The sequence below is a fragment of the Coffea arabica genome, chromosome 2c (assembly GCF_036785885.1).
Source record: "Coffea arabica cultivar ET-39 chromosome 2c, Coffea Arabica ET-39 HiFi, whole genome shotgun sequence".
NCBI lineage: Eukaryota > Viridiplantae > Streptophyta > Magnoliopsida > Gentianales > Rubiaceae > Coffea > Coffea arabica.
Window position 1 is genome coordinate 13,604,124 of NC_092312.1, and position 27,178 is coordinate 13,631,301.

Genomic DNA, 27,178 nt, shown 5'->3' on the forward strand with positions numbered 1-27,178 from the left:
ATTCCAATGTTACATTTCTTGAATCAGACCTTAAGTCTTATATGTTCATGGATGTGTACCCTTATTTCGACCGGGTATCAAAGCCCAACAGCATTAACCTCGACTATGCATTGCTAAAAAGCCGAAATATTACCTTCAAGGATCCCGTCCACTAACTGGCTGGACCAAATTCTTGATTCGGTCATTTTTGACATGCAGAAACTCGGGAGTCCAACTATTCCGCTATTCATTGCTGAAACAGGCTGGCATAGTGATTAGCGCGCTGTTGCAGGAGACGAAATTTATCCAGTGCACACTCTCAAATAGCGATTACGAATTCCCTTGTCAACAACAAAAAAACCGGTTGGCGTAGTGGTGGTGATATGGATCAAATTGAAGCTAGCATTTATAATAACGCTGCCACATGTAACCGGAATGTGGTCAAAAATTTCACGGCCATGCCTTCTGTAAGAACGCGGGCCAGACCAGGGGCAAACATTTCAGTCAGTGTCTTCGCTTTGCATAATGAAAATCAAAAGCCCGGTCCAGGTACCGAGAGCCATTTTGGGTTGTTATACCCGAATGAAACAATTGTTTATGACATAGATTTGTTCGGGCAGACATTACTTGTATTCAAATCGAATAGAGTTCTAATTTTTCTTATTCATGCTCGATCGAATACCTTATCAATTAATTCAAATTTGACTAAAATTCGATCAATATCAAGTTCGAGTCAAATTTTCAATCGAGCTCCTCGCGAGTCCAGGTTGAATAGTTAAATTAAATTACACCCCTAAGGCACACTTAAAGTAAAAGCTATTATCTAACATATTTCTGTGCCTACAGTGAGAATATACGTAAGGACAACAATGTACATAACCGAAAATTTCAAGATAGAATTTGAATGTTCTATGGAGAGCAAGAAAATAAAATGTCGGTGTTAGTGGCGATTTTAGAATTTCCTTTTACAAGGGTAGTATTAGAAAAATATACAGTGATAGGATTAAGTAACACCAACAATTGTTTTTGCATCACATTATATTACTTTCATTCATCGATGATGGAAAGTTTGTGGAAGTGCTGAAATTGTCAAAAGTGAATGCTTTGGTCGCGTCAAAATGAATATAATTCATCGTTGCACATGCAATTACAACGTTTTCAATCTTTTTTCCTGTCTGACCCTTGTTAAATACTCAACTTCTGGAGAGCTTTATGGCGGGGAAGGTGGAGTTGTTTGTGCTGCAATATCATCGAGGGAAGGCAATTTCTGTTTAGAAAGCAAATGTATCTGCATAAGAAAATCAAATGTAACTCGAGGCTCTGTAGCTTATTTTGGAATGTGATTCAGATTCCGCTGTCTCTTTTTAGAACTTTGGTCTCGACTCCTGACCAACTCCTTCTGACAAGAAAAAAAATTGTTAATATGACAAAAGTTAAGAAAAAAAAAACAGAGGAATTATGACGGGGGAGGGAATATAAGTAAGAATTTCCGAATTCAAACCTACCCATTTACACTAAAAAAAATATTGTAAATATACCTTAACAAATTTTGTGAGTATAAAAATATTGATGCTTCAATGGTTTATGCTAGTCTTCGTGTCACATGGATTTCTCGCTAAGGTACCAACTACTCGTAAAAAAGAATTGATTGAAATAAAAGAAGACACAATAACAATGCAATTCCACATGCCACTAACAATTGCCCTTTGTAGTTTAATCCTCTTCTCCATTAAATTTGACTTTTTTTTTTTATTTTTAACCCATTGTAGTTTAATCCTCTTGTCCGTTAAATTTGACTATTTGTTTTTTTCCAACAACAGAAGGATGAAATTTAAGCAGCGAGAACGAGATAAGAAATTAGAATTCAGAATCTCTAAGAGATCTCAATCCTAACCACTAGACTAAAACCTCTCCAGATTTTAAATTTGACATTCTTCAAGTTTCGTGGGAGAAAAAAAAATGAATTCTAATCGCTATCGTTATTCATCGATGACGGAAAGGTTGTCAGCTGCCACGCCGAAATTAGTACTCCTGCTTAAAATTCCACTTCAGGGACTCTTAAACACGTCAAAAAAGTACAAAATTTATCGCTGCACATGTAAATACAGCATTTGCTATATCAAGAATTCCTACTGCCGATGGCAAAGAGAGTTGATGCTTTAACTTTTCATACTTTTCATATTCAACTGCTGGAGATCTTTATTGCGGGGAAGGTGGAGGTGTTAGGATGCAACATTTGTCTTTAGACCGAGTTCTTATTCCAATTGCCCGGTTGAAAAGATTAAACAATGAGATGGGAGACAAAGTGAATTTTGTGAAACTAAAGTGTGGATGAAAAATGGAAATCAAATACAATCAAGTGTCGGAAAATGATATTAACACTTTTCAAAAAATTTCAAATGCTTCTTCCCCTCCTTTGCATGAAATGAAGTTTGAGGAGCGTCTAAAGTTTTTTGAGAAATACTGCTGATATCATTTTCCTTAAGTGTCTCACTAGCTGAATTCATAGTGTGATAAATAAGAGTCATCTGCCAATTGCCCGTTGGAAAGAAAGAAAATAAGGAGGGGGATAAAGTGAGTTTTGTGAATAACAATGTGGACGCAGAAGGGAAAACAGATGCAATTTAAGGGTCTCTATAGCTCATTTCAGACTGAGATCATCCAAGTCTCGATGTATCATTTTCCAATGCTATTTTTCTTTATTCCTAACCAACTTCTTCTGAAATGTGCATTTATTAATAGCATAAAAGAAAAAGATAAAGGAAAAAAATGAAAATGGAGGCACTAAAGAGTTTTTTTTTTTAAAAAAAAAAAAAACTAGAGATTTTGTTGAAATTGTGCCTAAGTTGTCATACTACACTAATTACATCATTATCAATATACTCAATGGATAATTCTTTGTTTATATTGGTGATCTGGAATAATATATTCTTAGCCTCTAATTGGATTTTAAGAGATAAGTTTTACACATTGATCTCTTACATAACAAAGAGAAAGAAAATTAAAAAATTTTTGAGGATATGAAAATATGGATTAATCTTTTACATAACATTAGTGAAAAAACATCTTTACATGAGTAGGAATAGATTTTACTGCATGCGTTATAATAACTAAAATTACTATTTCTTATATTGAAATTGTAAAGAATTTTTAGGTTAGACCAAAATGCAAGACACATAATTTCTTTTTAAATTTCAAATTCTGTTCATTCACATGACATGCCTGTGCACCTATTGTACAAAAAAATTTTCATTGCTAGTGTAGAAAAAATTTAGCTAAACTGTTTAGTGTAGAATTCGACATCTGTTTGTGTCGTGCATCGAGCTAAACTTGGTTGTGTAAACATGTTTTCTCAGATTGATAATGAATCGAAGATTTATCATGATCCTTTATTTATTTATATTAGTTCATGTCACATGGACTCCCGCTGGCACTTGCTACCAAAATAGAAAAAAAAAAATCAAATAAAAAAGAAGATGCGAGTCAAAGAAGAGACGCAAATCACACTGCAATTTCACATGCCATTATTTTCTATCTATACCATGTTCAAGTATGATTCTTGTATTCAAAAGAAAAAAGGGAAGAAGAAAGTATGATTCTTGCGATTTGCATTTGACTTTCTTTTTAGTTGTAAACTGCTGCCAGATCTGTGATCCATTATAGGATTCAGAATTCTCCTTTATCAGGGCTAGAATCAATTCACCGAGGGCCAAAACCTGATTTCTCTTTGCTTCTCTCGAGTTCAGTCTTTTCCCTGCCTTCATTTCAGCTTTTGGTTTTAATCCTATTGCAGAACATGAGCAAGATCACTTGTCTATAGACAACAATTCTTGTCTTTCAATTTAAATCCCATCTCAAGTCTCCAATTCTCCAAGTGTATATGGCTTTCCTTGCTGTATATCTCTTTTATCTGTTAGCCTTTGGTTCTTCTTCATCAAATGCTGCTGCACAAATCAATCAAGTTGGAGTATGCTATGGCCAACTGGGGAACAACCTCCCAGCTCCATCACAATCTGTTCAACTCCTCCAGAAACTCAATGCCACACAGGTCAAACTCTATGACGCAAATCCAAAGATTCTCAATGCCCTCATTGGTAGCAAGCTCTATATCACAGTCATGGTCCCAAATGAGCTCATCATCAACATTTCATCCAACCAAACTCTAGCAAACCAATGGGTCCAAAACAATGTGATCCCTTACTATCCTCGGGCCATGATTCGTTACATCCTAGTAGGCAACGAGGTTTTGAGTTACTACTTCAAACCATTATGGTTTTATCTCGTTCCAGCCGTAAAGAGAATCCATCAATCTGTGAAGACTTTCGGTCTCTCCAACGTTAAAGTTGGAACCCCACTAGCAATTGACATGTTGGAATCTTCTGTGCTTTTACCTTCCAATGGCACGTTTCGGTCTGACATTGCAGGCAAGGTTGTGAAACCATTGTTGCAGTTCTTGAATCAGACCAACTCATTCTTCTTCGTTGACTTGTACCCTTACTTTGAGTGGGTGTCAAAGCCCAACACCATTAGCCTTGGCTACGCATTGTTAGCGGCCCAAAACAAAACGTTCAAAGATCCAGTCTCGGGGCTGGTCTATAATAACTTGTTGGACCAAATGCTCGATTCGGTAGTGTTTGCCATGAAGAAACTCGGGTACCCGAGTATTCCCTTGTTCATTGCGGAAACAGGTTGGCCCAATGGTGGCGATATTGATCAAATCGGAGCCAACATTTACAATGCAGCTACATACAACCGGAATGTGGTGAAAAAATTCACGGCCATGCCTTCGGCAGGAACACCGGCCAGGCGGGGTGTGAACATTTCGGTCAATATCTTCGCTTTATACAACGAAAATCAAAAGCCTGGTGCAGGCACAGAGCGACATTTTGGGCTATTGTACCCGAATGGAACGAGTGTGTACGACATAGATTTGTCGGGCCACACGCCAGATTCAACCTACAGTCCATTACCGCAGCCGACAAACAACAAGCCTTACAAGGGGAAACTTTGGTGTGTGGTAGCTAAAGGAGCAAGTTGGAACCAATTGGGGAGGGCGTCGAATTTTGCTTGTGGACAGGATAATCGTACCTGTGAAGCGATTCGGCCTGGTGGAAAGTGTTACAAGCCCAATTGGCTGGTCCTGCATGCAAGCTATGCCTTTAGTGCTTATTGGGCTCAATTTCGGTCGAGCGGTGCAACTTGTTTCTTTAATGGGCTTGCCGTCCAAACCACGAAAGATCCAAGCTATTTATCCTGCCAGTTTCCCAGTGTTAATCTTTGAAATTGTCTTTTCTTTTTTTTTTTTAAAGGACGTTATTCTTTGATCAATCAAATTTGCTGATTGATTATATTAAAATTAAGCGTCTCGATTGGGAAGTTTAGTACAACACTTATCTTCTGTTTGTTTTGTCAATCTCATATGTGTAATCTCAATCTCTCCAAACCTTTATCTTGGAAGCATTATGAATATTTTAATTCTATAAAAATACCTCCTCTTTGGACAAAATCTTCTTTGTTGTAAAATGGAAAAGATTACAGACATTATCTTCCAACCAGTACTTTGATGGAACCATTGCTAGTGTATTGTCTTGTTACTAACCTTTTAGCTATTTTCACTTGTGAATCTTTAAAATTTTAAGCAAGCTTTAAGCGTGTCTATAACTTTCAAAATTATAGTGTATATGATATTACCATAGTCCAAAATTTTATTGGCCGCTCGTTTTGAAGTATTAGGAAAATGTTTTATGCCTTACCATATGACAACCTTTACTTGGATTAAGCAATGCATGTAATAGAAGAAAATATTGTTGAATGGGGATTTGGAGTATTTTTACAAAATTGGGAAGGAAAGATAGGAGAGACGAAGAGGCAAGGAGAGTGGATCTAGGGGGACCAATGGAGGTGCTTAAAGTATCTTGAGTTTTATTGTAATTATGCAACTTTAAATGATTCTATTATAGTACCATTAAAAATTTGAAACTGGTGCTTCAAGCATTCTCTCCACCTCCTCAAGTCAACATTGTTAACGGCTCCAACATCCCATCATTTTGACATTTTACTTCGACAAAATTATGGCTTTACTTGGATTAGGAATTTTTCTCACAAACTATTTTTGTTTTTGAAATTTACAATAACAAACTTTAAAAAAAATTAAAAATACACAATTTTAAATACAACATACAAAAATATTAAAAAAAATAACAAATCTTGCTTCCTCCACTTTCATTGCTACTGCCACTCTGCCTCTCTCCTCTCCTCCCTCTTCCTCCCGTCCCTCTCCCTCCCTTCCCCTCATCCACAACCCCTCTTACCTCTCTTTCCCCTTGACTTGGTTGTGGTCTAGCCTATCTTGCGCCGATCGCGGTCCGCTACCAGACCGGATTTGGTCCTACACACACATTATCACATTTTTTTTTATAAATTTTTAAATTTTTTTAGTAGTGTAAATGTGAGGATTCAAATCCGATATCTTTCACTTATACTCTCCTCCTCCAAGTCACCCAACCTATCTCTCCCCCGTACATATTATCACATTATCAGATCATAAATGACCGACAATCCGGATATGATATCAATGGGATAATGACACGGTCATATAATTAAAATGTCATGGTGATGTCTAGAAATTAATCATAAAGGGTATCTTAATTTGTAAGGTTTGAACATTTTGCCAAAGCGCACCAATAAAATATACAATAAGAAAGTTTTTGTAGTCATCTGGTTCAAAAGTGCAAGTCATCTTTGGTTGAGTCATTCTTCTTATCATGTGATGACATGAATGGTTTTCCGCAAACCATCTCTACCACTACTACAGCTACAAGATAAATAAATATGTAAGTAGACTTCTTCTTCATTTCATTCTTCTTGATGCAGGCAGACAATTTGTACAAGTGGTGCATCCAATTCTACTCCTCGCTTTTGCCAGCTATACGATAGAAGTAAGATTTTAATCTATGGGCTCATTCCCAGCTTCGTGATAATAATAATGATGTGCATGTGTTATTCAGAATCTATCTATCGAGTTATATTGTGCTAATGTTGACAATCTTGTGCTTCTGAGCTCTGACTAAGTAATTCAGTCGACCTCTGACATTTACTGAGCTTATCACATATTCCGGATTCAAGGGTTGGAATTAACAGGAACCCTAAGTAATTCAGTCGACCTCTGAAATTTTATTGTTAGGTTTTTCAGCAGAACAAATTCTAATATTTATGTAGATTGAAATTAGATTCATAGCCTCATTTATGCTTTCATGTTTTCTTACTACCACATACAGTTTTCTTTTATTGGATTCGCAAGTATGATAAAATAAGTCTCAATTGTCAAAGATATATGATGATGATTCATTCGAAATTGACAGCATCATCATTAAGATGGTCTTAACTCTTCGCCGTTCAAAAAATACCACCAGAAGCCACGGAAAGAGACATCCACGGTTCCGTACAAGCCACCGCTTTATAGTCTTTCAGATTATGTAGCAACTCCTACTGTAAATAGACTCCCATACTGCTTTTTAGTTTCCATTCTCAGTGGCCATTGGCTTCCAAAGAAAACACCACTTTTTTTCAGTGCTGTCATTTGATGAGATATTTCTAGCCACCTTAATGATGCTGTCTTATTCAACAAAAGCTATTGCATTTTCTATTGCTCTGTTCACTTTTCTCATCACATCCCAATCCGTTGTTCCTCCCTCAAGAACGTTCAAGTACATAAACCAAGGTTCAGTTGGTGATTATATAGTGGAGTACGAAGCTAACTATCGGCCACCTTTCCTTTTCAGCTTTGTTTCTACAATGCCACCCCAAGTGCATTTATCCTCGGGCTCCGCATGGGCCACCCACGGTCTGAGTCCATCATGCGATGGGTTTGGGATGCCAACCGTGGAAGGCCAGTCCGTGAAAATGCAACACTAACCTTTGGTAGTGATGGAAACTTGGTCTTGGCCGATGTTGATGGCAAGGTGGCTTGGCGAACCGGTTTGGCCAACAAGGTGTGGTAGGGCTTAGCCTCCGTCCTAATGGTAACTTGGCGTTGTATGATGACAAGGGCCAGTTCATATGGCAAAGTTTTGATCGCCCAACTGATACAATTTTGGTGGGTCAAACAATAAGGGCCACAGGCCCGTCTACGCTCATTAGCCGACTGTCCCCGACAGAGCCTGTCAACGGGCCCTACTGCTTCGTGATGGAAAAACGATATTGGGCTATGTATTATCAGAGCACGAATTCACCATAGCCGCTTCTTTACTACGAATCAGATGAGTTTGGCAATCGTAGAGGGGCTTTGGCGAATCTTGAATTCTATTGTGAGCCGGGGAATGATGAGAATCATGCTTTCGAGCTTGGTTTCAAGTTTAACACGACCAATTCTCCGAGCTTTGGGACGTATATTTTGTCTAGGCCCAAATACAATAGCACCTACACCATGCTTCGAGTTGACATCAACGGTGATCTAAGGATGTACACCTACGATGAACACATTGACTATAGCGCGTGGGAGGTCACGTTCGTGCTCTTTGATAGAGATGAAGGTAGAGAGAGCGAATGCAAGCTACCGAGGAGGTGTGGATCAATAGGCGTACGTGAAGACGACCAGTGTGTCGCGTGCCCGAAGCCCCAGGGCCTGTTGGGCTGGAGCAAGAGTTGTGCACCACCAATGCTACCACCATGCGAGGGAGAGTCCAATGTGGGCTATTACAAAATTGATGGGGTGGAAAACTTTACCAGTGCTCACAATGAAGGAAATGGGCCCCTAAGGCTCTCTCAGTGCAAGGATCGGTGCTCTAAAGATTGCAAGGATGTGGTAGGACTGTCAGTGGGGTTGGACCACCTCGAACTCGACTCGTTCAACCTGACAGAAAGCCCGATGAACCCGATCATTTAGTAAGCCGGTAGGTTGAGTCTAAAAAGTTAGGCCCGAATTAAATATGAGCCGAGTTTAGACCTTATTAGGCTCAAACCCGATATAGGCCCTGCTTTTTAATTACCTATATATATAATATTTATATTTTGATATTATGTATAATTATATATCCAAATATATTATTACTAAATACTAAATATATATATAAATTACAAAACACAAAAATACATCTAAAGATTCTTTCATTAGCTTTCTTGAGAGCCAATATTAGTAATGCATAACTAAATTTCTAATTTTTCTTATTGGTTGAGTAAATTTTTGTATTGGTATAATATTGGTTGATTCTTTTTTGGTCTATAAACACAAAAATCATCAAGTATATTTGGATTTAAATCACAAGATTATAAAAAAAAGTTTCAACTTTTAAAGATGTATTGGTTTATGATCGCATGTTTTATTACTATTTTTCATGCATTTTGAACAGATTAAATATAAATATTGTTGAAAAAATTTTTGATTTATATACTTTTTAAGAACTATTATTTGTTCATGTTTAGTTTTAATATTATAGTCTTGTAAATATTAAATTAGTTTTACAACTTAATAGTTATAGTAATTATATTAAGAAAATTAAGGAGTAATAAGTGAACTTGGGCTAAGTCCGATTAAAACTCACAACCCGAATATTATATAAATTGAGTATGAATTTCACATTTATGAACCCGAAACTCATAACCCAAAACTCGAAAATATTTCAAATTCAATGAATTGAGTTTAAACTCATCAAAACCCGACTCATTAGGTCCGATTGACAGGCCTAGTGTGTGGGCTTCTTTAACCGGGTGGAGTCGTCTAAATGCTTGTTGGTGCCTGAACTGGGTACTTTGGTCAAGGTCTCGAATTCCTCTCATGTCGGGTACATCAAGATCTCCAAAGTAGATCTAGTTCTTTGTCCAATGTAACATCATCTTTCACAAAATAATTGAAAAGATTTAAGGTATTTTATAGAAAATTTTTTATATTTTTTATAAATATATTTTTTATTTTACATATATCAAATCACAACAATAAATTATTTAACAAAAATTTCTCAAAATAACAATCCAAACGAGCAAACAGTCAAGTTCAAATCCTAGCCACAACCTAATGTCAAGTCTCCATAATAATGTAGTTTAACCCTTTTTTACCACGTAGCACTATGCATTGAATACGATACACACAGATTGCAAAACTAAAAAATGGGGAAAACAAAGATCCGATCCGATCCCAATGGGACGCCTTCCTACGTACAATTCATAACTCTTATTATTCGCTGGTAGACATTGAAGCTGAAGCTGGTGGCTATCGTCGTCGTACGTAGTAACCGGCAAAATCTAGTATCGTTGGGTACTAGATTCACGTCACCCTAAAACATAGTTAAACAAATTAGGGAAAAAATATACACTCAAACCAAAGTAGAGCATCTGATTACAGGCACAGCATTTTTTTTTTTTTTTGGAAGGAGTTACGGGCACAGCTTAGTAACACCACCGACACTACTAATTACAAAGTGCAACAGTATAGTACAGCAAATATAGCAGCTGAGATAAGCGAAAATTGAATTCACGTTATAAACACAAACATCCGGGTGGCTTTAATTATATTAGGCTTCCGAAAATATTGAAGTTCACTTCAGTACCTGTTTGATAACCCAATTCAGTACTTAAATTTAATGGATTCAAATCTTAACATGTTCAAATACATTTGATAACCAAAATTTAATCACGTGACACTGAATTTTCTAAACAAAATTTGTTTTAAAAAATAAGTGATAAACTATTGACTTGTCATTTAATATAATATATACTTAAAATGTATTATTTTAATACTTAACAATTCATTAATTTAATAGATTCAGATTTTAGATTAAAATTTGTCGAATGCAACTAAGACATACATTGTATTTCTTCTCTTCTCCACTGGAATTTATCTGAACAAAGTTCCTTTTTTTTTTTTTTTTTTTGTAATTCATTCCACCCCTCCTTACACTCTTTTCACCCAAGTATCGACCCATAATTGGAACCCTATATTTAAGAGTAGAAAAAACTTTAAGAGTGTTCTCGGGACCTCTGAGGAGACAAAGTCCCTTGACAAGAAGGAATTTAGGAATTGGAATGTCACCGACATTGTCCCGTCACTTAGTGAAAGGTTATATGCTAGCCACCACTGCTTTGCAAGTTTATAGTTATTCTAACTCTTTATTCTTCTATTAAAATAACGAAGTTCTTTTGGTCACTAGGTTTTGCAAATTTATCATTATTTAATCTCCTTATCCTTTATTATTTTAGGTATTTTTTTCCCCTTATTTTAGTCATTTCCACGAAATTTTAAAATCTCACGCGATACAAGTAAACATAAAATAACGATCAAAATCTCCCTTCAGCACCCGTAAACTCTAGCAAAAAGTGCCTAAAAAGCAATGTTGAACATAGTTAAAATATAGGGATAAGGAATAGAATAGCAATAGACCACCTCTAAGAAAATAAGAGACAAAAGAGTTGTGTCCTCTGAAATATTCTTATTCATCTTCAATCAATTTCAGTTTGTTTTTTGTCCCTTCTTTAAAAGGGGTACATCTTATTAGGTGCAGAGTGATTTTTGGCTCATATTTGGAGACTAATTTGTGGTTGCGGCGGGGGAAGATCAAATTGGTTTTCATACATAGACAACCTTCCCACCAATACGAGTATACAAGTGCTTTTGTTCTTGCCAATTGTTGGGAAGGGGATAATAAGAAAATGAAGAGACGATGAAAACTATTTGATCTTGTGTAGCATAAACGGAATTCGAAGTCAAGTGAATAATTAGTGGGACTTCCATGCATGCTACGGTACTTAGTACAAGTTACAGAGAAATAACTTGGTAGTGGTACGGATGGGTGAGTGGGTGGATAGTAGTAGTATGGGAGTACTTTACCGGGAGCAGTCAATGGTGGGGATGATCCTGTAAGGAACGTTGGCTCCGCACTTCTTAGGGAGAGACTGAGCGTTGGGCAATTTGATACCACGATAGCCTGGATAAGCACCCTTAAGGCAGGAGCAAACACTCCGGCGGTCGGCGACGGTCCTGGCCGCTGCCACCAGGCCCTTAACACCAGCGCAGCAAGGACCCGGCACAGAGCCACCATTCTTGAGGTAACGGGTACAAGGTGTCAGGAAACGAATAACTTGACCGCAAGCGATTACGGCCTCTGCACGGGGTGCAAGTTCGCCAGCCACCACCGTCAGCATTATAACCGCACCAACAACTTTGGAATTGAGACCTCCGAGAAGCATTGTTGAGCAATTTATCGCCGTTAACTAATTTTAAGCGGAGCAGTCCACCTTAATGATCAATCAGTACCATGAACAAAGGAAATGACGGTGGAGGGAGGGACTTTTTAGGCAAATAGATGATTGATAGGTGGTGCTGCACCTGCATCCGAGGTGGTTGTGTTGTTAGTTACTAATTTATAGTGCAGCAAAATTACGAGGAAAATTCTAATGCAAATACTTGAACAGAGAGCAGAGTGATTGAGTGACTGAGAGCAGATGTGAGCCCGCTTGAATATCTAATGTCGGGTGTCCGTCAATCAATGAATTAGTCGGCTGGTAGTTGGGTAAAGATTCGTATTTCGTACGTATATTTCAAAAAAATGTTGGTATTTTATATATTTCAAGAAATACTCTAGAAAATATTTACATTTTTAAATTAACCGCATAAATTATGTAATAGAATTTCGACAAATTGTATTTCAATTTTTGAAAACAATTTATAAGTTGTGAACAAGGATAACGATTTATCTTCTTGGTTATATACAAAACAACGGCGACATGTAATATAATGTAATTCTGTAAAAAGTAATAAGATGATAAAATTTGTAATAAATTTAATGTCTCACGCTCAAGGATATGAGTTAAATTAGTATAAATATAGCCTAATCTTTAAAAGATACATTAATATATCTTCCAAATACATTCGTATGTGAGCACATACGAATTTATATACATAATTTTGTCGAATATGTAATTTTTCCCTGAATTTTTAGTCATACACTAAAAAAACATCATATAATATGCATACATATAATATTTTGTATTGTACTCATCCAGTATTTTACTAATTGTGTTTACCACTAACAAAGTAGTACTGATGACTTTTTATTTTTTTTACCTCCCACCTCTTTCCACCTCTTTCTCATTCATAACTATTAGGTTCAAAATTCAAATTTTGAATTTGATAATGGAGAAACTCTAAATTATTTCTAGTAGCCACTAAAGTAGTACTAATGGGGAGGAGGGAAGGAAGAAGAGAGATGAGTCGGATGGTATCAGAGAAGAGAATGTAAATAAAAAGTTTCGAATTTCATACCTCCTGCTTATACTCAAAAAAAAAAAAAAAAAGGTAGTACTAATAGCAAATACTCAAATTAGTTGCCACTTTCATTTCTGGTACTCTGTTACGTACGTTCCAGCACTTGCTTTCATTTCTTAATCCTCTACTTTTGGGTCATCAAAAGATCATTGAAAACATGGAGGATTTAACATCCTATGAATTGAAAAGAGCAAGTCCTTTTTATTCCTTTTTTTAATAAAGAATAAAAAATAAAGGCCACCAACGAACCCGAAAAAAAAAATATATATATATACACACACACACACACAGAAGACATCATCCAGCAGCAGCAGCGGCCACTGAACCACTCCCCCTTCGGCACCTTTGCTTCATCAACCATAGGAGCCAACTGCGGTTGGTTCTTTCTCTTTTTTTTGTTTTGTTTTGGTTTTGTTGACTCGATGATATCTATTCTTATTCTACTCTGAGAATAGGTGGATTTGAAGGGATAAATGGAGAATTTGGAGGTAACTAAACCGTCACTAAATTAGACGAGTGTCTCTACACTTGCTGGTGATTTTTTTTTTTCAAAAAGTTTTGGCAAAAAATATAAATTAAAAAATTTGATCTCTTTACCTATATTCAAAAAAAAAAATTAAACCTCTTCTTGTCGGCCAACTACTCGATAGTTTGTTTAGCCAGCCGTGGTTCTCGCTTGGACCTCTAGTCTTTTACATGTGGCATTAGCCATTGGGCTAACAAATTCGTACCAATTTATGCTGTTGTCATTTCATATAGCTAGCACTGTCTCTTTTTGTGAAACAACGTCTCTTTCAACCAAAGCTATGGTGGTGCGGTTTCAGTGGCCCTTGACCTTCCACAAAAATGTGTTATAACATGTGATGGTTTTCGATGATCATTATCGATAGAATTTTTATTTATATCGAATCCCCTCTCCATCTTCTTAAATTAGATTAGATTAAATTATAGAAATTCTATCGTTGCGAATAAAAAAAAACTGAAGCTATGGCGCTTTTTATTGCGTTTTTCACTTTACTCATCGCATCCCAATCCGCTGTTCCTCCCTCAAAAACATTCTAGTATAAAACCAAGGTTCATTCGGTGAGTATATGGTGAGTATTAAAGCCAATTATCGACTGCTAAACATTGCGACCTTTCCTATTATCCTGTGCTTTTGCAATGCCACTCCCAATGCATTCATTCTCGGGCTCTGTACGGACCACCGACGGTCCGAGTCCATCTTGCGATGGGTTTGGTATGCTAACCTGGAAATCCAGTCTGAGAAAACCCCAAGACCTACCTTTGGCAGTGATGGAAACTTGATCTTAGCGGATGTTGATGGCAAGGTGGCTTGGCAAACTGGCACAGCCGACAAGAGCGTGATAGGACTAAGGGTGCGTATGATAAAATTGAAATCTAGGAATTAAAATTTAAAATTTGAATCTATTAAGTTATTAAACTGTTAAGTACTAAATCTGATACATTTCAGTATATATCACATTAAGTGATAAGTAAATAACTTATTACTCATTTTTTGGAACAAATTTTACCTAGAAAATTTAATGTCGTTTAATTAATTCAGATGTTCTGTTTTCGGCTATCAAACACATCTAAACATCTTAATATATTAAAATTTAAGTGTTGAATTAGGTTATCAAACAAATTCTAAACCTACTTCCTAATGATAGCTTAGTGTTGTTTGATAAGAAGGGTAAATTCATTTGGCAAAGCTTTAATCACCCAATTAATGCACTTTTGGTGGGCCAAACAATAAGGGCCATAGGCCCGTCCAGGTTGGTCGACCGATTGTCCAAGACTTAACCAAACAATGGGGCTTCAACTTTATGTTTGGAAAACGATATTGGGCTGTGTATTTGCAGAGCAAAAATTCACCAAAAACCCTTCTTCACCACAAATCAAACAAGTTTGGTGAAGGCGTTTTGGGTAATCTTGACTTCTAATTTGAACCGGAAAATTACGAGAATCACGCTTTTGAGCTTGGGTTCAAGTTTAAGATAACCATTCATTCAAACCGTGACAGAGACATTCTGTCTAGGCCGATATACAACAGCATCTACATCACGCTTCAAGTTGATATCGATGGTAATCTAAGAGTGTATGGTTTTAGTGAGTATAGCGCAGGGGAGGTCAATTTCGTGCTCTTTGATAGAGATGAAAGTAGGGAGAGAGAATGCAAGCTACCAAGGGCAAGGGGGTGCGGATCATTAGGCATATGAAGACAACCAATGTGTCGGCGCCCCAGGGACTATTGGGCTTGGATAAGTGCACGGTGCACTAGAGATTGCAAGTGTGCGGGCTTCTTTAATCGACCGGAGTCTCCTTAAATGCCCGTTGGCGCTTCACTTGGGGACTTTGGTCAAGGTCTCAAATTCCACCCACGTCCGGTATGTCAAGATCTCCGAGTGGATCTAGTTCTATGTCCAACGTAACAAGTAGATCTAGTTCTATCTCCCTGTTGCAGTGCATATCTGGATGTATGACATGTATTTTTTATTTATTTATTGACAACGGTTAAGATTAGTTAAATTTAAAATGATTGTGTCCCTTTCTAATAAATAAAAGCACGTGTCATGCATCTAGACATGCATTATGAGAAATAGAAAAAAAAAATCCATTGGAAAGGAGTCAAATCCAAAAAGTTCAGCTCGAATAATTATTAATGATGATTGTCGAAGGCCATTGGTTGGGGATTTTGCTAATATATGCCTATGTACACGTTTATTAGGATAGAAATTGATTTTTCTCATCATCTTAAGTTCAAAGCCCGCTAACAAGTACCACATTTTGCCACTTGAACATATCGATACTCATATTTTTAGTCATGCCACCGGAAGCTTTTTAACCTCGTATTTTTATACACAAAAAATTGTAGTTAGTGACTGAATCTTTTGAGCCTGCAAATACATTAAAAAGAGTTGGTGTAAGTTGTAATTTGCGCGTACTTAATTGCTAATTTCTCCTACAATTCTCCTCTGTGAGTTGCAAGATCTTACGATGTCAGACGCCATGGTGCAAAAGTCTACAATGCCAGCCGCAGTAAACTTTGATCAATTCTAATTATTGATCAGAAAATTTCGTCTCATAACACTATTCATATCAAACATGGAAAATGAAAAGGAAGGATATTAATTTCATTTTGTCTCCCCTGGCCTTTTGATTCACTGTCAATTTCAACCTAACTGAATGAAAAGACCAGACTTTTCAAGAATCAATGAGGACTAGCTGGATGCTATGTACGTAGACACTAGACAATACTCGTGGTAGCTTAAGCAATATCGTGGTGTAGATGAGTGTGACCATTACTTAATAACTAATTCATTAAAGAGTCTATGAGCGAGATGTGTCCGTACATCTCCACAATTCTAAATGATAGTTACAAATAGGAGAATTCTAAAATCAAAGGGACTGAATCATTCTTTAATTTGTTTCTGTCGCTTAGTATAGAATTTTTCTTAATTAAATTGCAAACAAGGAAAACCATTTGGTCTAAATTATTGAAAGCAATCACCATGATTCACTGCCAATCTTGCGGGCCTTCACCAAAATTGTGCATTGAGACAATTGGAGAAGAAAGTAGGGCCATTCACGTGGAATGACAAGCCTTTCAGTTTAGAAGTAAAGCATTGTAATAAAGTGGTTGTCATTTATGCATGTATACTCAAGCGACACTGGTTCTTCTCCCTAACTTATTCCAGTAATGTTCCTCTGAACAGTCAAATAGATACCTGAATCCATCTACGAGTCATTTCAAAGTCTGCAGTATTTAGGCTATCAAAAAGACTGAGTCTTACAAGGCTACAATTGCATACAAATTAATTACACAAGCATGTCATTCATGTTACACAAGCAATTCAACAACCTACATTTTAACATTAGCAGTTCATAGATTTGAAAGTTTCTAGCATATATTGATATCTGTAGTGGATCAAATTACAAACTTATGATCCTTAGTCTCAAAGATTACCGGGCTGTACCTAAACCTTAAATCACTATGTATGTTGCCAACTATAAGCATTAAGAAGAGAGAGATCGAAATGATGATAAGAAATATTGCATGCGTTAACCTTTGTAAGGGAGAAATTGGCTTGTCTGATATTTTAAGGAGACAATCAACCAATCAGGCGGTGACCGTACACTTTTGTCTATTTAGGCAAGAATAATTTGGTGGGTCGTCTCCTTTTGAGCCACTGACATGTTTCATGCCCAGGGAAAATATACCAAGACAAAGAAGGGGCCCGGACACAAGAGCAAATTGCCAACTTTTTTGGTAAATTGAAGCTGTAATACAAAGAGGGACTAGGGAGTATGTGGAAAACTGTTGAAAGAGACTATTGGTGCTATGTGTTGCACATACATGCACCAATTAGTTTCCTTCTTAACCCTATGTTGAAATTTGAAGGTCTCATCTCCTCCTTTTTTCAATGCTCTCATGTTTCATGTTGTATGTTCTATTTTTAAAAAAGCCTTTCGTACCCGGGGGATGTTCTTTGTTGCATCCTTTTCTTGTTCGTACTCTCTTTATGCGTTTCTTTCTTTTGCTTCTTTTTCGTTGAGTTCGGAGCCTTGACCTTAGGCTTTCTGTGTGTGGCCTAGCGGCAGAGTCAGAACTTTTGTTCAGGGTGCAATCATTTTAGTTTCAACTTATAATGCATGGTTTGTAGATCTTGTTGACAATTAACTATCTGTTACAATTTTAATATACATGCACCAGTTTCTGTAATATTACAAAAATTATAAAAATAAACAAATTGATACTCCTTGTGATTTATAATGTGTTGTATTTATCATATCATGTAATAGAATAAAATTGAGAAGCACTCAAAAGTATGCATAAGGTTATAAGATATACATTTATATATATGTGTGTGTGCGCGCGCGCGCGCGTGTATATAAGATTCGCATGGTGAGTGCATGATCAAATTTTCACAGAGAATATTTGATTCACTTGCAATTTTGTGGTTGGACACAAAAAAAAAAGTTTAATATTAGGAAAACAAAATTTAGTGGAAGTAGTATAACACTCAAGATTATATCGTTGAAATGATGGAGGGAATTATAAATAATTTTAACACTTGTGGGGGGCAATTATGGGTTTAAATGTTAAATTTTGAAAATTCAGGAGGGGCAAAAGTGAGGTAATGTTAAAAACTAAAATTTTTTGTTGGCCATTTTATATTTGTCAAGAAATTGAATTGCACCCCATGAAATAAAAGGCCCCCGGTGTGGACGCCCAGGACCAAGGAATTCGAAGCAAGAACAGTTCCTTGGTGAAACCGTCTTTAAATTTGTACAACTTTTGTAATCTGTTATAATTTACTACAAATAATTTGTACAATATTGTGATAAGAATGCTAGAGAACAGTATTGTTTATAACTAAAAGTACACATCAATAATGTCCATTTATGCTGTATCATTTGAACTATACATTTCCAAATCGTAACTTATAGTGGGCAATTGCCACTTTGGCAACTGTTCCTACCTCTATTCTGGAGGGGTTTGGGGTGTTTGAAACATAAAGCTTACTCTAAAGCTTCTCTCATATTTTTGTTTTCTCAATTTGCATTTCTTTTTAATTTTTCATCCATCCTTATTTTATACTAGACATTTTGCCACTAACTGGTATTCTGTAGTGTTATTGCTATTATTATTTAAGTAAGCTAGGGATGAAATTTAAGAAGTTAGGAGGGGAAAACGAAACTTGAGCCTATGGGCTTTAATTTCCAGAATCACAATTTTAACCAATAGACTAAGACTTTATCTGCAATATTAATTTCCTGATTAGTTATTTCATTTTTTCTAAACACAAGGTAATTTGTACGGAGGCATGCTTAAATTTGAAAGGATAAGAATTTAAAAAAAAAAAAAAGTTTATGTTCTTTTTTGTTTTTTCTTTTCTTGGAAACATATTAAGAAAATTACCACTTAACATTAGAGATTCAGGAATATATGATTGAATAAGATGTAGAACATATTAATTAAATTTGTAAAATATTATGTCTTCTAGTGGCAGCTCCAATTATTAATGACATTGCATTAACTAAAACACAGTGGAAGCTCACGATGCAAATTAAACCAAAAAGAAGGAAAGTAAAAAAAAGGGAGATTACCTCTTTTATTGTTTTGGCTGAATGTATCCATATGGGTTAGGTGTATTTTGGAGTGTTTTTCAAAAACTTTACTATAACGATGTATGTGAACAATTTTTACTGTAGATATTTTGTTTGGATTCGATGTTTTTGAATTTGTAATTTGGAATTTTTTTAATTTAAATTTTTTGACATTTTTATATATTTGTTAAAAATTTCTTATCATCCATCGCCAACACCCACCACTATCTACCCTCGACCACCACCCCCTTCAGAGAGAGAGAGAGAAGATTGGAGGAGAGAGGAGGGGGTAGTCAGCGGTGATGAGTGGTGGTATGCAGTAGTAGGCATGGCCATGGTTCCAGAACCGCCGGTTCTGGTTCTTGAAAGAAGTAGAACCAGAATCGTATAGTTCTGATTTCAGTTTCTTATGGTTTTGGTTCTGGTTCCGGTTCCATATGGTTGTATACAATTTTATTTAATTCCTTATCCTTACCAATTTTAATACGAATATAACAACATATTTAAATTTTCAAATAAAATGTAAAAAAATAAATACAAAATAAAGATCATATTTTAATTTTATTATTATTCTACAAAGTAAGAAGTAATAAATAGATAATATAAATTTTATGAAAAGTACATTACATTTGTCAAATTAAAAATACATTACACTATCAAATGGTTGTCATGTGTTGACTTTCTTGAATTGGACAATCATTAATGTTGAAGATTCTATTTGAAGAAACATTGCAAAAAATAGTTTTTTGCTTGCTTGATTTTGAAGACGAGCTACTACCATCAAAACTTGTCATTTGATAGCAAATAAGCAAAAAAAATTTGTAAGTAATAATTTAATACTTACAAATTATAATGATAGATATTAGATGAATAGAAAGAATTAAATAATTAATAAAATATATAGAAAGTCCATAAAATTTAAACTTTCTTAAAATCTATTAAACACAACTAATTTTTTTGAATTATCTGACTACTTATATTAATTATTTTTAACGGTTCTGGAACTAGCGGTTCTGATTCTGGTTCTATTTTTTAGAGAACCAAAACCGGAACCTTTATCCAAAATTCTACAATGGTTCTGGTTCCATGGTTTTGGTTCCGGTTCTGATCCGGTTCCAAATGGTCCGGTTCCCGATTCCAAATGGAACCATGGCCATGCCTATGCAGTAGTGTGTAGAAGAAGAAAAATGTTTAGAATTTATTTTATTTTTTTAATGTATTCAAGATTGTGCGTCTTTTGGAGTTATTTTAGAATTAATTTTGAAGTGTGTTACCGCAGAATCTTGCAAACAAAAAACAGTTCGAGAGAAAAATAGAAAATTCAAAAGGAGCCTAACTAAGAGAATTCCAATCTAATCTTGGGAGTTAAGAGACGTAGAGTTAGAGGTGCAAATTTTTTTCACAAAAATAAAAACATTTGGCCCCACAACCCACATGTGTTGATTTGATGCATCACCCAGCTTTAAGAACATTGCCCCCACTCTGGATCTCAAAAATATTTATGTTTGTGAATTTGATGCGATGATATGATCATACAGCAGACACACGATTGTGCTTAATGGAATACACATTGCAGATTTTGTCCTTAATTCCAGACCTTAATTCATGGCAATGAAACCTTGTATCTAGAGATGTATAAACCTCCCCCCCCCCCCCCCCCCCCAAACCAAAAAAAAAAAAAAAAAAAAAAGCGGATGAAAATCCCAATTTGTGCTCAAACCCAAACATTTTCGTATTAATAGAATCCTGTTTGTAAAATGTATTAATGTAATCCATGATTAAACAGTAAAAGAAAATGGAAAAAAAAAATGAAGAGAAATATGTATATAGATTCTTGAAGAGCTTAACTAATTAACTTCCCTCTATTTAACAGACATCACTAATATTCATCTTCTCCAGCAAGTACATGAACATATCATTGATCTATAACAAATTTTGCTCCTATTTTGACTTTCAAATGCGTATAACTTTTCTTTTTGGTTTTCATTGAATTGTATGAGTTACACATCTGAGAATGAAAGAACATCCTTCCCTGGAGACACAAGGAAACATCATATCATTACGAGCATGGGATTCTTTAACATATACGGCTTTGATGCGGCGTAGCATCGATCACAAATATCATGCTAAGTCCAAAACGCGCTAATTACAACTCCTCCTCCTAAGGTATATCTATTTTTGTATTTTACCCTCTAACGTAATTTTTTTCACTATATCTCCTAAATCATTAGTTGCTTCTAACGTTGTGTAATGACAATGTCAAAAAGATATTTATACCCTTAATAGTTAAATGCAGTAATTTCCCTAACTTATTTTATATTTTATCCTCTAACATCATTTTTTCCAATTTATTTATTTATCACTAAAATTGTTACTGAACTCCAATATTTTATAATACCCAAGATAAATAATGTATAAAAAATTGATATCCCTAGCATAGTAATAAAAAATAATAAATTTATAGATATGGTTCTAACTAAATTTCATCCCATAATTACCTTTTTTTTAGATTGGGCGAATATCTTCCTAATTTTACGTAACAATGGCAAAAATAATAAAAATTATTATTGAAAAATTGATATGTTAAATTATTATTAAAAGTCTAAACATGTTCAAATGTTATCAATTTCTCTTTATGAATGTGCATATGGTTGTGATTTTCTTTTAATTTTTTTTGTTGGTAATACTTAAAAAAGAGAGAAACATAGTTTATTTGGGCTCCAAAGTTTCTGGGGTCATTTTTTAATATAGCATGATTAGATGCTATTAAAAATTGTTTGGATGACTAAATTTTTTTTGTTGCGCCATAGGAACTTTTCTCAATCATCTTTTTACTTTTTTTAACCACATTTTTATTTCATAAATATCAAAACACAAAAATTATTACAGTATTATTTTTAAAACATTTTCAAATAATCTTTAATCCAAACAAACCTAATGTATAGACTTTTAATAATATTTTTATAGTTTATTTTTCACTAATAATTTTTATTTTTCCCCTTATCATGTAAAATGAGCGGGGATATTTTCCTCTATATAAAAACCTATAATTTTAGAGATACAATTTAACAAAACCTATATCTATACATAGTAGTAGTTTTAAATATTATCTTTCTCTAGTGGTTTTAGGGACAAATAGACAAATTAAGAGAAAAATGATAGTAGATGGTAAAGTGCAAAACTAGCTAAACCTTAACACGAGTTTTGTGATTAACCCTCTAAAAACGTAGAGATACACAAATTTGACAAACTTGTCCCAATTCAAGGTTAAGCAATAATTATATTTACACGCATTTAAAAAAAGAAAAAAAATATTTACACACATTTTTTAGTTTTTTGTACATGTTGGTATTTGCATTGCCTGCTATACATGCTCCTTTTTAGCCTAAATAATATTGCATGCAAGAAATTAAAAAGGTTGTGTGAATATGATTACGTTTTAAGGTTTTCAACTTTTGAAATCAAGCTCAAACAAGGAGATTACCACCATTTATGATATGGTATCGAACTTTTGAGTCATTATCATTTTTCCAATAAATGATACTCTTCCTTGCTGCTGTCAATGTTGATTCTCTTTTTGCGTTTTGTCGAGTTTGAATCTCGAATTGTCGTCTCGAAGCAAGTTAGTAGTTTTAGACACTGATTAATGGCAATGGAATGAAAGGTGAAAAAAAGATGAAGAGATTAATCAGACAACAAGGATCTTATTATCACACATAGCTGTGCTTTGTCTGGGAATTTGTCCCTTTTTTTGTGCTAGTTACTGTAGAGGAATCTGACCTTTTCTTGGACATAATTCGTTTGTTCTTTGGTACTCTTATTTGATGAGAAGTAACTGCAAGATACGATCTAAGTGTTGATACAGCTAGGAGCCTGGGACTACAACGTCATAGTGCTGAGTTCATTCTTTGGTTTTTATTTTCTTTCTTGTCATGGACAATACTTCTATTTCATCTTATAGTAATACATTTTGAAGCACTTTTATATGCTTAATAACATATTGGCCAACTGGCTATCCGGGTCTACCTCTAGGTGAAGCATATATAAAGCCAGGGGACAATATCACATGACTAGATTATGGCCCTAATTAGTTGGTGCAGTTCATTTTAATCATAGGAAAATATCCTTGAACCTTCAATTCTTGGGAGATTTGATATACGTGTTTTTTGGGAGGAGATGGCCAGGTGGAGGAGGTGATAGGCCTGAATACAGGCGGGCAGAAGAGTTGGATAGAAGAATAATAGAGGTGGTAACTGATAAGCACCTGTCTCCATTATTAAGATATATCAAGTGCAATCGCTGCATCCTAATTTCTTTTGTGCAGCAGCTCTATTAGTTAATAAACAAATCAAAGATCCTCATTATATTTATCATCCACTTGGTTTTCACACATTTTCTCAGTGATTTCATACTTGTCAACTTCTCTTGTTAACTGTTTCTAGCTATGTAATTAAATATAGTGACTATGAAAAGGGTCCATGGAAATTATGATGTTATTAAATTTATACATTTTTTTTTGTGTACAGCAATCCAGTTCTGGTACCCAAATGGTCATGGACATTCCCCTCTGATATTGCCTGTGAACAGGGCTTAGGGGCCCTTTATTTTTACTAATTAAATGCTTTACAAATCTTAGTCTGTGATCTTACTTTGTCACGAGGGCAATTGGAATATGGCACCTTCATTATTAAGCTTCATTTACATGAAAATAGCTTTGGATTTGCATTTATCTTCTTTGTTGAAATGGTTTAGATGCAATTGGGCAATAGCTTAGTATCCTAATTCCTCAAGGTAATTTTTTTTTTTCTGAAAATTCATAAGTACCATATCCCAAATGTTGCATTTATGGATAGATACTTGCATGATAATTAAACATAAGAATTGTGTTTGATCGCAATCGTACAGGAAACCATCTCGCAACAAATCTTGTTGGTAAACATCGTAAAAAGCAGTTGGCCTTCTTTTAAGAAACTCTCTAGTTTGCCTCAAAGAAGGAGAGGGGAAAACAAGGAAATTAAAAGATTGCCGTAAATGTACTTCCGTTGGGCTTGCTTGAATAGAGATGGTTAGGGCATCAATTGAAATTTTTTTAAATATATTTTTAAGTTATTTTTTATCGCACATACATCATATTATATATATATATATATATATGTAAAATGTTTTGATAATTTTTATTTGGAAAGTACAATCCAAAGGGAGTCATTTCTTTTCTGTTCTTTTGTACAAATGTAAAAAGATTCTGCATAGCCACCAATAAACAGCATAATGATGCATCAAAAGGACATATGCCAATCGCTGGACCCCTCAACAAAGAACGTTTTGCTACAATTTTGTCTTCACGGTCCTGATTTGATCACTTTTCACCACTCCATCATTTCAATTGTTTTGTTTTTCGCCAATTCTTGGTCAAGGATCCCTTTCATTAGTACTACTACGGAGATATCATAATTTATATTGTTTACACTTCTTTGATCAAACAAATCGTGAGGTTATACGTCGTCCACGTTGGTAATGTAGGTTTTGGTGCATCACGGGCGATTATCAGCTTGTATAATCACATTACTGATGTTAAATATGTATATTTAAAAGGTATTTCTAATAGGCACTCATAGGACATTCGTTAACACACCTAACATTCACCTAACCTATCACTTATATACACATACTAATAGTTATTACTTTCTCTTGTATTTATATACATTTCTTATTTAATTTTACTTATCTTCTCTTGTATTTATTTATTTTTTCTAATTAATCTTATATTTTAAAAAATGTAATATCTGAAATATATTTTAATGAATGCCCATTGGATACCTGTTAAACAGATCCTTTTACTGTCAAAATGAGATCAAGAAAAAGCAGCCACAGGAATCCAACTGCTAAGCGCGTTTAGCCAAATACATCTATACTTAATCAAGAAGCTAATAATCTCTGGGGTCCTCCATAACACTGCCCAATTGAATTCAGCAAAAGTAGGAACAGTTCTTCCATTTTGATTGTCACAGATTTGGGAAACACCATTCTTTCAGTGTTCCACGAAAGATTTCAACAGTGCCTGAGGGACCTTTAGTTGATCGTGGTTAACTAGGATTTGCATATTCGATATCTGCATGTCTGCAAAATCATAGGATCCACGCCATGCATTTTGATGGTTCAAGTTTGCAAACAATTTTATAGCAGCGACCTCAGTATACAAGAGCATTGACAGATTTTTAGCAGTCAATTATCCATCAATGTTTCCAATTGAACTAGAGAATTTTGTACATTTTAACTATGATTGTGCTCGTTATGGAATGAAGGAAATTTAACAATTTTTCAACAATTTTTCATATGTCTATGTATGTGTAACTGTTTATTAGCTAAGTTTCCTTCAAGATTTGCCGTACAATGTGTGGTCTTTAATGTATCTCTATGTTCCAATTTAAAATAGTCATTCGACATCTATCAAATAAAATTGCTAACTTGATTTGTGTAGATGGATGAAAATCATTTGTTATTGCCAAATTGGCTAAACTACACACCTATGTCTCATCGAAGGTGTTATTTTTTTTTATTTTGAAATATTCCAAAATGTTTGTCATCTTAATAAAGTCAAAATTACTTTTAATTTTTTTCTAATGTTATCCCTATCTTTTCCTATTTTTCATGCTACATTCAAATTTGAAATTTGAATTTTTAAGACAAAATTGTAAATAAAAGCACAAAAATCATAATCGATCATAATCAAATTACTATTTTTAAAAAGTTAGAACTAACCTCGAAATGTGAAAAAAATTTAGAACGGAGAGAGTACATGATAATATAAAATATAGAAAAGAATAAAGAGAAAAGGATTAGAGAAAGCATACATGAAATGTCAACCATAGTAATTGCATTGTGCTATAGGGGTTGCATAATCATGTATGAACTCTCTGAGTGAACATATTGTAGTTGTGGGCTTTTATAGCCAATGTGTAGAACTAATTAAATGACCTTGTACATTATTAGAATTCAAGTGCGGAATAAACAACTATTGAAATATTTAGTACACAACAATTTAATGGTAAATAAGATACAAGCATGAAAGATAAACGACATACAATATTTAGACTCCACTATTGAACCTACATCCACGGAGAGAAACCCGTTCTTTATTATGAAAGGAAAATCCTATATCAAAAAACAACTTGAATTCAAACTCAATCCTTATATACCATATTTCATTTTCCAAGAATCCTCTCTCACACCCCATGTATAAGGCTATATGATGCTCTTGTGTTTCCTTGTGTGTCTCTTGTGTAGTATGTTAATCCACCTATTTATAGATAATATTATTTGGCCAAAAGCCAAATAACAATTAGAAACCAATTCTAATTTCTAAACTTGTACAGAATAGAAAATAACTTCTAATCGTAAACAAAATAGAATATTCCTTGGCTACTATTTCAAGTAACTAAAACCAATTAGAAAACTAGTTATTTCCACACAAAACAAGAAATCTACCTAAAAGAAATTAAGTCAATTTCCTAACAAATCTCCACCTTGGTGAAAATTTTTTTTAACAACCATTTGTCTTCAACCACCAAATAATATGGTACCGAATTACACACCCGAATCAATACAGTTCTGACACCAAATTGATTCAATCGACAAATGAACATGTGTAGTTACTTTGAATCTAACCTCCAGTTGACTCGTGAGAAAGTGTCTCAATTCACCATCTCTCTTTGCAGGATTTTTTCTCACCACTACTTGCAATTTGGGATCGCCTTCTGTGAGTTGTAACCCTAACCATTGATGTAATTTGTAATGCCCGAAAGAAAAGAAAAAGGAAAATTTTCTGGTGATCAG

At 34.8% G+C, this 27,178-nt stretch overlaps 1 protein-coding gene, 1 long non-coding RNA gene and 1 pseudogene across 2 annotated transcripts; 2 read left to right on the forward strand and 1 right to left on the reverse strand.

Annotated features, from left to right (window-relative positions):
• The first annotated feature begins 3,575 nt into the window (after nucleotides 1-3,575).
• LOC113724727 (probable glucan endo-1,3-beta-glucosidase A6) lies at nucleotides 3,576-5,262 on the forward strand. The gene has a single exon (XM_027247598.2). The coding sequence runs from the start codon at nucleotides 3,860-3,862 to the stop codon at nucleotides 5,258-5,260; it is 1,401 nt and encodes a 466-aa protein (XP_027103399.1). The 5' UTR covers nucleotides 3,576-3,859; the 3' UTR covers nucleotides 5,261-5,262.
• Nucleotides 5,263-7,454: 2,192 nt separating this feature from the next.
• Nucleotides 7,455-8,936, forward strand: LOC113726162 (epidermis-specific secreted glycoprotein EP1-like; annotated as a pseudogene).
• Nucleotides 8,937-9,899: 963 nt separating this feature from the next.
• On the reverse strand, nucleotides 9,900-12,303 carry LOC113726161 (uncharacterized). The gene is made up of 2 exons (XR_011839024.1): nucleotides 11,798-12,303; nucleotides 9,900-10,247 (listed from the first exon to the last, which is right to left on the reverse strand). It is a non-coding gene; the product is annotated as an uncharacterized lncRNA (long non-coding RNA).
• Nucleotides 12,304-27,178: the final 14,875 nt, after the last annotated feature.

Excerpts from the sequence above, each read along its gene's own strand:
- LOC113724727 (XM_027247598.2), top strand. The coding sequence starts at position 3,860 with ATGGCTTTCCTTGCTGTATATCTCTTTTATCTGTTAGCCTTTGGTTCT.